General features: G+C 35.7%; 1 protein-coding gene across 1 annotated transcript in view; it reads left to right on the top strand.

Moving 5' to 3' along the window:
* LOC136825003 (MAM and LDL-receptor class A domain-containing protein 1-like) overlaps positions 1 to 13,686 on the top strand; it is a 102,392-nt gene that overhangs the window by 41,408 nt on the left and 47,298 nt on the right. Inside the window, exon 3 of the mRNA XM_067081000.1 lies at positions 8,706 to 8,799. Coding sequence (XP_066937101.1) covers positions 8,706 to 8,799 — 94 coding nt within the window. The remainder of the gene's footprint in view (positions 1 to 8,705; positions 8,800 to 13,686) is intronic.

The following is a 13,686-nucleotide window of genomic DNA, read 5'->3' as shown; positions in this document are numbered from 1 at the left end:
TTGAAAACATAAACAAAATGTAAAGTCTTTACGTTTCTCAAAGTATTCCTTCTATTTTTATTACCATTTTTTCAGTCTTAGAATTGCTGTGTATTTTGACCTTGTCCAGTATTAGTACATCCTTTGTTATCCGAAACATGCTCTTCGCAATTGCTCATTTTAAATGGACAATCTTTGGTGCATTTTCTTATGGATCATATCTTCATACGACAAAATACCGCCACTACAGAACCGGACAAAAAGTCCCAAGAGTTCCAATGTAGCCAAGATTTCACAGCATCAAAAGAACGACCAAACATGGACCAACCTGCAGGGCTTCAAAGACTTTTCTTACCTAAACCGACTGAAGATTCCTGAAAACTGAATGAAAAAACTTTCACTGTCCTTGTTCGAAGGTAAATCAGGTGTGGCTTTCAACAGATTCACCTTTGACAAGAAACAAGGCGATCGTAAGTACAGAACGTTTTATTTACAGAAATACAAATTTTACTTTTAAAAATATACACAAAAGAGGTGAGAATGAGGGCAGACAGTTCTGCTACTGTTGACATGGGCATTTTAAAACATCAGGTTGGGAGCGTTCTGATGATTTTTTCGGGTATCAGGAGATGGTTTCATCTTTATTCACCCTAACAACAAGTTAATCGGCTAAGGTGCAATGACTGCTGGTGATTCAAAAATATTGTTTTCTTGAATAATGCTGTTGCGACTCTGCAGAGTGCACTGAGGAGCTGAACAATGGTTTGAAACAAATGCAGTTAGTAATTCCTTAGTCAGTCTCCTAAGAGGAGCGAGTCATTTTTGGGGTGGGGTCTCTACTTTAGGCCTAGGCTTGATAGAAGCTTATTGTTCGTGGCATGTCATTGGCGATGCTGCCTTTTGGATCTGGCTGAGCCGCCTCCACTGAGCGCACCAGCAATATTTCATGCACATGTGGGGCACAGAACTGGGAGGAGAACCTCCCTTAACAGATCACTAATAGTCTCGAAGACGTCTGCCGGCTTAACAAGGGCATGGTGTTTGGAGACAATAGACTAGACCGTTTTCTTATCCAACAAACAAGGGCAATGGGAGTATGGGTCTGCAGACCTAAGCTTCCGGATATGAGTTTCGAGACTTAACGTCTCACAGATAGGATGGTGTTTGGGAGCTTGTGAAAATGTGAAAACAATGGTAGACAAGCAAATGTATAGGTGTTAAAATATGATCACAGGAGGATATGATTAATATGAATAAAAAGGAAGATAGAAATAATGCCAAATAAACAATGACAAACAGGGCAAGGTATGGGTGGGCGCTTTACTCTTTTTCATATCTTGGGCTGAATATGATGGATGATTTTGAAATGAACTTTCATGGTGTGTTTGATTTATCATTAAACGCAGACCCCCACAATAGATTGCGTGCGAAACACACCAATCCACAGGTTGACTTTGTGTGATAGCAGGCTTTTGTTATTTCATTAACTAACATGAAGATGAATTAACATAATTAGTTTATGCAAATGCATGCTTAAGAATGACTCTCCTCTTAGTGTACTATCATGGCTTTTTGTCTTTATTAGAATAAATATTGCTACAATATTACTACAGTATTTTTTTTAAATAAATGCTGTAGAACAACGAAACTGATGGGACACAACCATGTACGGTTTAAAAGTACATTTCATGAAGAAATAAAGGAAATTTGGAAATCTTTTGCTACTCTGGTAAAGGATATCCATAATTACACCAGAAAGAGAGTCAAGTGTAAACACTGAAAGACGGCAGTTTGTCAAAATGCTTGGCCAAAGCAATCAATACTTCATCGGGAGTGAGGAGGCGCGGTAGATGGGGTCAAGAGAGTCATCGCTTGAAAATAACAGCCTTGCGTGCACTTTCAGGATTGCATAAAACATTTTTGCATAAGAACTTGTGCTTACGTAAACCTGCGATTTGCACATTACCACACCGGATTAAGCTTCATAAATACGTGCATGGCGCGTGGTACCGGAAACACAAATAGCTATGAAATTCCACTTTTTTTAAAGGTTTGAATTCGGTGCTGGGCTTCATTTAAATGAGTAGGTTTTTTGTATCGTATGTCCTATGCTGCGACGACAGACCTGACTCGTGACTAGAAGATAATTCTGAGATTTTCAAGGAATTCCAGTAGTCCGATACATCTCATTCCTTTATTTTGAAGAAATTAATACCAACAAGAGAGAGAGAGAGAGAGAGAGAGAGAGAGAGAGAGAGAGAGAATAGTGTTCCTTGCGTTGTCGTCATGAGTAACAGCTGTGACCGACGACAAACCACCCACCTTCCCCCACCTCTCTCATTGAGCTCTTTATTTTTCCTCTCTCATTTGTTCACAAATGGTTCTATCGCACGAAATCACCACGAAGAGTCTGCCACCCTGATTACTATAGGTTTGCCCTACATAAAGACTGGATGAAAGGAATTCTTCCTTCCAGGTACGTCTTAGAATTTTGCAGGAGGTTCAGTCAGTCTAAAGGAGACTAGAAAAAAAAGTGTTCTTGATAATTTCTCTTAGTTAGCGGAAAGAGCTAAGAGTACTTCGGCTTAAAAAGGATATCTATGGTATATCTTGACAACCGTACTCATGTGTATGGCTTTTTTTTTTTTTTTTACCTTATTTGAGCCCTTTGAAAAAGATCTGAACAAGTGAAAAAGTAAGTATTGCAGTCTTAATAAATAGGTGTTATGATAATAATAATAATAATAATAATAATAATAATAATAATAATAATAATAATAATAATAATAATAATAATGAATCTGAGTATGAACATACAACGCTCTTGAGAAATCAACGATTCTCTTTTGACAATGCTATAAAAACTTGCACAAAGAAAGAATTACGTTAGTAGAAGAAAAATAAAAAATGACTGCCGTCATCATCCCCGGCATTCTTTCTTTTGTAGGCCAATTTCTTCGAATTAGCCGGCTTGAGTTTCTTATTCCGACTTATTCCGAGGCCTTGAGCCTTCTAAGGAGGAATACTGTCATTTCCCGAATTACAGGCTTCGGTATTTATATACCCTCATGCCACGGAATTTATACACTTTAGGCGAGTCTCTCTCTCTCTCTCTCTCTCTCTCTCTCTCTCTCTCTCTCTCTCTCTCTCTCTCTCTCTCTCTCTCTCTTGTAAAGAGACCTTTAAAAGGCTGATTCAGAATCTCTAAATGAATATTCGACCATTTTTAATTAGTTCTAGGAACAAGGTATGAATTTCACGGTCATTTTTAAATATTTTGTAATTAAAAGTGGAGAGGAGAAACTTTTTTCCTCGGTCTATATCGTTTTTATTTCCAATAAACTTTTAAATAAAAGCTCCATATTAAAAAGTGTGAAGATAAGATAAAAGTAAATGTATCAACGAAATTGACCAGAGCTTAAATTCGGATTCTAAATCCTTTGGTGAACGTATCTATTTACTGTCATTGTCAAAAATAGGGATTCGTGACTTTCGACGCTTGCATAAACATACCAGTTAGGATATTTAGTCACGGATGAAGTTGTCGGTAAGGGGCTTCATATATATAGAAGGGGCTGGGAACAATTAAGTATTCACAGGATGGAGAATCGATACCAATCAAGTTCGATTATCACAAGTTTGGTAGCTTCCATTTTTTTTCTGTATGAGCTTGTGAGAACTTTAGTTTTTCTTTTAAGCTGACTTTTTTTGTGACGTAAAACGAATATATTTATATGTTAATGCAAAAGAATGGGTCAGAATACATAATTAGTCTAAGTCATTTGAGAGGCCTGGGTTTCGAGCCCGATGTAAGACAATTTTATTTCTGTGAAACACGTGATTGTGTATTGATTAGTTACACACACACACACACACACACACACACACACACACACATATATATATATATATATATATATATATATATATACAAGCTCATGTACCACAAGGAAATATGAAATACAGGTTATAGGTCCTTAAAGGTTTCGTCTATAGTTTTTTTTTTTACATTATCAAGAGGACTGATACATAGTGGAAGAAATTTACGTTAAATAAGCTGTGAAAATGGAAAATGACGTTAGTCTACCCTTTTTGGATTGCCTAAGGTATGGAAATGTTTGTGAGTTAAATATAACGTGTACAGAAAATCTATCAGTATATCTACCAATGTCCATTTCATTCTGGCCAAAGCAATAAAGTAAATGAAGTACGTATATGCATTCTTGAATAGATTAAATATTAAATAGAAGTAAATAGGAATACAGTCAAGAAATTGAAAATCCTGAATCTGTGTTAGACAATGCATTAAGAGTGGCGAAAAGGATTTTTTTATGAAGTTAACGGCAGAGACACAAGTATCACAAAAGACTTGTTAGTACTAACGTACAGAAGCAATTTCCAAGATGTATCTCATCTCTATAAGAAAACTGGAGTTAATACAGTTTTTCAGAACAATAACACAATGAAACAAAGTCCTATACAGAATTCTTCCGATAATACCAAAGGATTTGCATAACAAAACCCATGAAAGTCATGTGAAACTTTGAAAATCATTGGAAAAGCGAATAGAACAGCACTAAAAAGATAAGATATGTGCAGAAATGGAATTTTTGTTCATGTTGGTGAAAACTGTGGTGAATCAGTTAGATAGGTGTTAAAAAATTTTTATTCTGATTACATACTGGAGATAAATAAAATGAGACTTTTTCCTTATAAAATGATGCTTTTGTAAAAATATGAGCCTAGGAATGTATAAACTCTAAACATTTATTTCCAAAGAGATGCGTAATACGTATTGAGTTTGAAGAAAGTATTTCACTTGGGTCTAATAGGGCTTGCATGTGTGATGCTTTTGTAAAAATATGAGCCTAGGAATTTATAAACTCGAAACATTTATTTCGTATTGAGTTTGAAGAAGATATTTCACTTGGGTCTAATTGGGCTTGCATGTGGAGCACTGACCGCTGTTCCGAAGAGGTGGCGGCTTCTAACCGTCTTTCCTGTTAGATGCCATTAGCTTTTCAAACGTCCATAAGCTCGTTTTTACTGTCACCCTAGCATATATAATGAAGATTTCTATGACCGTGTTTCACAGTCATACGCTGTGTTTAATTTTTCCCTTCAGTGCATCTAAATATATATACATCGTATCATGTATTCCGGTGATTTATTTCAAGCGTGCACACACCTACACATGTATATGCATTTATATAAATTTTTATCACATCACTTTAAGATTTATTACATTCACAGCATTAAGCTACAAATGTCGTTTCAGATCCAGTTCGCGCTACCTCGGAAATAATGCCAAAGGGAATAATAACTGATAAGGGGTTAGCCACCTGACAACAACTACCGGATTCATGAGCCACCACACAACAACTACCTAAGACTCCAGATATATATATATATAATTATATATATGATTCTATCACCATGTATAAACACACACACACAGCCATTGACGAAGGACACACACACACAAGAACACACACACACAACACTCCATATATATATATATATATAAAAATATATATATATATACCCCATATCCACACCTGACAATACAGATATCAATACATTACTGGGTTTTATTTTTTATCACTCAAAGTTTAACTTTTGATATTAAAATCTTTTATACACAAAAATATTGATGGGTGCTTACCGTTTCAGCAAATATCGTTTAACATGAAATCTGCTTCACTTCTGGAATAATCTATACTCACGTGGAATTATGGAATAATGATTGATCCTGATAGTGTATTGCATGTGTCCCAAAACCAGAAAGATTCACAAAACCTATGCCTTTTGGTTTAGAGACATGTCGCATTTTATACCAGTCATCCATCAAGACATTTAGATATCAGATATGAATTGAACAACATAAGAAATGTGTAGTCACAAGGAACACACACACATACATATTCATAACACAGGAACATCATTGAATCATAAATACAACCATAATATATATATACTTATCCTTTAATATATATATATATATATATATATATATATATATATATATGGATAATTTGTTGAATTTCTTTGTGTTTCTTGCAGAGTCTGTTTTCTTATCAAAATGTTTGTGTTCTTGGAAATATAACTTGTTTTTTCAGTTGATAAATCAAAATTTCAACATCAATTTAGTCACCAAGAGGAACGGCATAAATTTTAAGAAAAATGATTTATGGGAGAAAATATCGACTTATCCAGTCATGACAGCATATAATATATATATATATATATATATATATATATATATATATATATATATATATATATATATATTTGTTGAATTTCTTTGTGTTTCTTGCAGAGTCTGTTTTCTTATCAAAATGTTTGTGTTCATAAACTTCTTTTTCAGTTGATAAATCATATGCACTTCAAGAAGTTTGCATAAATTTTAACAAAAGATTTTGCTGACAGCATATAATATATATATATATATATATATATATATATATATATATATATATATAATAACTCATATACTTAACTAGAGATTTACTGCGCATTTTAATTTTACACATTATCAGTTATATAGAAAGGAACTAATCATGTCTCGGTATTATAAATATCGGACTCTGCTGACGATTTTTAGATTGACAAGAAACAATGAAACAGGTAATGGAGAGAGAGAGAGAGAGAGAGAGAGAGAGAGAGAGAGAATGCGGAAACGGCTGTTCTAATGACAGGTCACATTAACTAGGTGAGACAAAGGTTGTCAGAGGCGTTCGTTATGAAACATAAAAAATGTCTTGACCTAAATACCTCTCTCTCCCTTTACTCTATGGCATTTCCTTGTTAATCAACTTCCCCTTCCGAGTATTTAAGCGTAGTTCCCTTCTTCTTATACGTTTTTATTTAGCTTGTTTTTTTGTCTGTCTGTTTGTATTGGTCAAATCTTTTAACTCAATTTTCGACCTGTTCCTTTCGACGGATGGGCTTAAAATTTTGCGTGGTTACTCAATCCCGGTGACAATACAGCCTTATATGATCAGTAGGTCAGCAGTGACCTCTAGTGACCCTACAGTGACCTCTCCCAGTATCTCAGGATTTGTATGAAACCCTTCGGATTTTTCTCAACTTCTTTGACTGGTAAATAACTCTACAGATTTTTCATACTTTCTTTGCCTCGACAGGATATAAATTTCGTTAGCTACAATCATAAATCGGTTAAATTTCTGTCAAAACTAAAAAGTATAAAATAAAAATATACAAACAATTTTTAAACATGCTTTTATTAAAATGCACTAAAAAGTGAAAAATAATTTTTTTGAGACACACTGGGATTTTTTTTACAATTAATCATGTCTACCAAAATAAAAGCGTGGACGCCAACCATGGAAGGAAATGCTACAAGAAAAGAAATATATCTTTTTATCTCTGGTAGCGTTTCCTTCCATCTTTGGCGCCCACGCTTTCATTTTTGTAGACATGATTAATTGTAAGAAAATCCTGGTGCGTCTCAAAAAATTTATTTTTCACTTTTTAGTGCATTTTAATAAAAACATGTTAAAAAAGTTTTATATATTTTTTACTTATTAATATTTCTTGTAGCTTGCCGACTCTTGCCTCATTTTGATGAAGAAGAAATCGAAAGGATGAACAAATCCAATAAAATGGTAAATTTTATGAAACTTGCCCACAACAGAATGCGCCCTCTTGTCCACCCCCGCCTTATTTACAGTATATTCACTGCAGGAAATGATAACTATTAAAAAAAATAACAGTTCTGCAAGGTCTCTCCACGTAAAAGCTAAGGTTATATTTACACATTGTAGTTTAAGCACAATTCTTATGCTTCAGTGGCGTCTGAAACCGCCCCTCAGCCAGGAAGTGAATGGCAGTCTAAGTATAGTGGTGGTTAGAGAACAGAAACCTCACTCGAGGAGGTTTCGTTGCGCTTCCCTCCTGAGATGCTTCTTCTTTGGATGCATCAAAGAGAGGTGGGGTACACACATGGATGGCTCATTTGTTTTGAGTGTGTGAACTTGAGTTGATGCCTACCTGTTTAATAGTGTTCTTGAAATAGGCACGGTTGACGGTCACTGATCATGTTGGTGAGTAACAACACGACTGTAGTGTCATACGTTAACAAAAAAGAGGGGTTGGTCTCCCACTCTGTTGGAGTGTAGTGGCAAACTAGCTCATTCGCAATGGGTAGGTTTTCGGGATGGAGTGATTCCTGCAGCTGTATGTAGAGGAAAGGTAGTCTGAGGTTTGAGGAAAACTAGTGATTGACCTGTTTCTCACCTGTTAAGCAAGGAGCCTGGCATTCGGCTGTCCCTTGCTGGACTCATGGATTGTGAGGGAAGACATCTTCCAAAACCTCTAGGGCATGTGACTGTGAGGGCACTTTGTGACTGGTTACTAAACTTGGGTTCAGCAGTGACGCTTGGAGCTTAATGGCTTTTCTTTCACGATACTGTAAAACACGTCATAAGCACATTTCCGTAACGCGTCACACAAATTTCACAAACAAGGCGAATAGTAGTCATCGACTTATTGGTAGTTTTATCCGGTGCTACATACAATTGCCTAGCGTTTGCCTCAGGATCATTCTCCACTTGCAGTCGTTGACTTACCTTCAACCGTTTTGGATACAAGAGGTTACTGACGTGTGATTATATGTTTTACTGTAGTGTGGATGCACCCTTACAGTTCAGAGAAGTTCAGTATTCTTCAGATTATGATTCTGTATAATTTTAACTTTTCTACAGGATGACCACGATGGGAAGGAAGCCACAAATAAGGAGGCAGACAGTGATTCTGTGCTGGTCCGACACAAACGTCAGGATGCTGCTGCCGAAGAAGGTAACCCAGTTATGTTGCTTCATTATTTAAGATGCTCGTTTGGTATAAGAAAACATTAATGGTATTGGTTCTGTCAGTTATTTTTAGTATTAAGTTAATGTCCTTTGCTTTTAGAATAAACTCTTGATGTTTGATGATCCTAAAAATGTGGTTGAATTGCCTTCTAACCAGATTAAGGAATAACATCAGACCGTCATTTTGTCAAATGTATTTCAATTTGTTAACAGATAATGTTTTATATATACTTTTCGAAAGCATATGTTTTTATTATGCGTTCTTTGACGAAGTGTAGTTTTCTGCTGTGTTGTAGTTTGCCGTTTTTGAACTGCCTATACAACATATGGCTGTGCTTACTGTAATGTGTAGTTGCTTTTTTTTATGCAATTTGCTGTGACAATTTTATGTTCATTTATTTCAGGCCAAGTTTTATAATCTTCAGAAACTTTAATTTAATTTTCTGATGCTGTTAGAAGCATAGAATTATATACTTTATTGTAATACTTTCACCAATAAAAATGCTTTTATGTTACAGCCATCTTGTGAAAATTCTGCTCAATACTTAAAGCAAATATCCATTTCCTTTGGAAAAGCATAAAAAATAGCACATTGGCATTAAATATCTGACTCATAATCATGGTCAAATTCATGACATCCCTCAATAAAACTGATCTACTGTCATTTCTGAATTACTAATTAGAAATATTTAAAATATTCCATGAGTTTCTCTCGAATGTATACTGTATTCGTATGTTGGGCACTATCACAAGTAGAAGGTATCCGGGAAATTTGTTAGGCCACTGGCCATGTTGATTTGTGGTCAGACATGAATAACTGCTATAGCATTTATATTTAAAAGCCATAAAATCAACTGAATTGAGTGATTTCTGTAAACTTGGAACTTTTATAAAAAAAAAAATTTGGATTCAAAGAATTACAAGCATTATACTTAAATAACTTTTCTAAATTATCATCTTGTAGTGTTGTTAGATACTTATTGCCAAAGTTTTTAGCTCATAACATTTTGAGCATAATGTGAAAGGAATGGATACTCCGAAATAAGGTTTCTGAGATTTTCATCAACAATGCAACATCTGGAAAGAGAAACCCACAAGATTCCTGTGTATAACTTGTTTACTTGTAAATATTTAAAAGTAACAGGTAAATATTTACAAGTAAACAAGTCATACACAGGAATCTTGTGGGTTTCTCTTTCCATATTCAGAAGAAAACTGCAAGAAGTTTTTGTTTGGCTCAATGCAACATCTGCTGTTACTAACAAGATGGCTGTAACATACACAGTTTTTTTTTTTTAAACTCTCTGATCGTTAATAAAATAACAACCACAAGGTGTGAGTGCCATCCCTGATGTCCCTTCCAGTGGAGGATCCTTAGATATCCCTCCACCCTTAGAGCAGGATCCTTCATTGTCTCCAACACTACCACCAATACCAGAGCCCAAAGCACCAACTGAAGCACCTCTCGTTACCGAGAGGCTAACCGAACCTCCTGAACCAGAGACAGAGAGGCCGTTGCCAACTGTTCAGACTAGTAGCCGCCAACTGGACGGCGAGCCACCAGCTGAAGGTAGTGAAGACCTTAGAAATTTAGAACGGCAGGAGATGAATGACAAAATTTTCTCGGCATTCGTTCTCCATAAGTTGGCCTATGGTTGGAAAGCTGTCTATTAGCTCATTAGATTGAGAGCTTTTGCAAAGAATAAATCCGCTTTTTTCTTCTTGCTTTTAGAAGTAGCTCTTAGCGAGAAAAAGTTACAAGGCTTCAAAAATGATCTTTTCGTCTTCGTTGCCACTGTGGAACCCTATTTGTGCTCTTATAGTGACGATCATCATTTAGGACAAAGCGTATATTCTTTACAAGCAGGAATGTTTGTAAAAAAAGAGAAAATTCTTTGACGGTGAGACATAGAACGCCAACCTATGACTTGCATCACTTAAGGCTCACCTTACCCTTACAGAAACCTGTATTGCATGCCTTGCTTTAGAACCTTCTATGCTTACGATAGATTTATGCTTAATTGCTTTGACTTTGTTCTTGTCTCCAGAGAAGAAAAATGAGTAAATAAACCAAATATTATTGATATAAAGAAGAAATTTTTGTGTTAATGTGATTTTCCATTATTGTACTGTTCAGTTTTTTTATTCTGCATTGGAAATTGAAATATAAATCCATGAGTGAAACGATTTTTCAGCAGATAGTATTTATTATATAATTTTGTAAATTTAAAATTTTTGGCTTTAGAGAAAAGTACCAGATTTTTAAAGATGTACTTTTCAGTTGTTTAACATATATTTACTGATATGGAGTGAAACCATTAAAGATTTTTTCACTTACCTTTTGTCCTTGATTTTGCTGAGGGGACGTTACATACCTTGCATATGGATTCCGTTATTTTATCTTGTGGAGGTTCATAAATGTTCTGCGCCTTGCCGTTATCCACTGTGCAAAACTGAGTTACCTTGCTTTGGTGCTAAAGTTGAACTTGTTGCAAAATCTATTGTTCTGAACGCAACTTAACAGTTTACAGTTTAAAATTCAGCTATGTAGGCAGTTGTCTTTTTTATCTCTTATCCATTTTTAATGCGTGACACTTTGAACATTTGAGCTTATGCAGTAGATATTTTATGCAAGGAGCTGCACACAAAGATCAAATTCACTTTATGGAATAATAAGCATATGTAAAGGCTCGCTAAGGTGACCTTTGAAAAGTTGGGTCAGCTATTCGCAGGGTCCATTTTGACTATACACAGCATATAAGAAAAGTGCTGAATCGTTCGCATACCACAGGAAGTCGCAAACGGCTCCTTGGTGACCGGACACGGGCTGGCAAATGCGTTTTCAGCAAAGAACGGTCTAGAAGCTGAACCAGTTACAAAATCCGGTTTTGAAGGATGCATGTCGATAGTGACGCCTTGAAATACAGAGGCGTGTTTCTTTGACCTCGAATGATGTCATACAAAATACGTTCGTTCGTGCGTTACATAATGAATATAATGGGAGGAACCGTTGTTCGAATCGGACTTTGAGATCCGATTCATGTGTGTCTGAGGATGTGAGTGATTTTTCACATGGAGACTGTCCAGAGGACTTGTGGAGTATTTCTGTTCCACTCCATTCCTATTCCTTTTTCCTCTCTCCCTCCTACAAGGATGAGAGTGGTATGACATTTGAGATGACCTGTTTTAATTGATTGACCTGTTCATGTTTTGACAGATGAGTTATTTTCTGTAATTGGGGTTTATGATTTTGGAACCTTATTTCCTTAGAAGATTTTCTGATAGTTATGTGAAACATTGGATTTCATTCTTCGTAATTTTTAAGAAGTTATTTTCGTTGATTTTTGTCAATAAAGGGTTTTAGTTTTGTACTTAGTATCTCATTCCAGTAGTCCTTAGATTTTAGTTAGGGAAAGATATAACTTATGATGCCGGCTCACGTTACTGCTATCACACAATGTCTCGGGATAAGGAGATTAAACCTCTGTTCATAAAACAGAGACTTAAATCAAGTATAGGCTCAGAAATGGCCGTTACACATATATTGATAAAATTTTAGAAACTTGACTGGAGCTTCCTTCCTGTAGCTTCAGTGGTCGTCTACAATATTGATACCACATTAGATAGGAACATTTTCTGTTTATTAAATGGGTAAATAAAACCTTGGCTTATTTCAGATTTTGCAACAAAATCGTGGATGAGCTAGATGACTTGTTTCTGTTTAGTGCTCTGTAACCTAATGATTTGTGTACTGTATTTAGCTCATGTTAACTGAGATTTTGTGGGTTTTTTTATGAGTGTCCCATTCAACTTGGGGAATGATGTCAATATAAAATGGGTATTATGAAAATGTTAATGGTAAATTTATTTACCAAGTATTGGCTACTAATTATCATACCTTAGTCACAAGTTTAATCTTAGATCAGGCCTCTTGGTAAGCCTTTTTAAACAAAAACATGTAGCAGGGAATTACTTCTCAGAAGACCTGATCAGGGTAGGGGGAGCCGTGGCAGATGCTCATGTAGGTAGATTATTCAGGGAAACCCTGCATTCATTCCTTGCTCTTTTCTTTTGTTTTCTTGTGGACGATGACAGAATTGTCTCTGCTTGCAGTGCTTCAGTTTACTTGCTTTCTAACAGTAATTATTTGGTAAAAACAACTGATGGTAACACTCCCATTTTATTTCTGACCCACTGATGCTTTAGCTTTGGGTTACTGGTTAAGTATATATTAGTTTAACCAGACCACTGAGCTTATTAACAGCTCTCCTAGAGCTGGCTGGCCCGAAGGATTAGACTTATTTTACGTGGCTAAGAACCAATTGGTTACCTAGCAAACGGGACCTACAGCTTATTGTGGAATCCGAACATCATTATAGCGAGAAATGAATTTCTATCACCAGAAATAAATTCCTCTAATTCTTCATTGGCCGGTCGGCGACTCGAACACGGGCCCACCAGAATGCTAGTTGGGTTACTGGTACTTGGGTCTGACCTTGCTTTGCAGGGGTGATGGCTTGCCATGATATTTACTTTATTTCACCACCAATGGGCAGTTCATTGCTCACATGTTCTAAATTTCTTTGATGTCAAATTCTGCGTGTCCTATATGTTTGTTTTAGCCGTATTTATAAATGAAAGGGAAATATGATGAGAGAAAGGGATACGTGGCGTTATTGATAAAATTTGTAGTTACCAAAGACTTCTCTTTTTCAAGAGAACAATATATGGCCTTTAAATACAAAGCTACATACTTAATATTAATGGATATTAAAAAAGAAAAATGGTGAATTCCTTGTAAAAACTGGTCTGACCTGGTAGTTAAGTCACCAAATCTTGGTTATAAGACCTATAAGTCCCAGAAATGAGGATT

Source organism: Macrobrachium rosenbergii, chromosome 36 (genome assembly GCF_040412425.1).
Source record: "Macrobrachium rosenbergii isolate ZJJX-2024 chromosome 36, ASM4041242v1, whole genome shotgun sequence".
Taxonomy (NCBI): Eukaryota; Metazoa; Arthropoda; class Malacostraca; order Decapoda; family Palaemonidae; genus Macrobrachium; species Macrobrachium rosenbergii.
The sequence above is the reverse complement of the archived record's forward strand: the minus strand, read 5'-3'. Positions and strand labels throughout refer to the sequence as shown.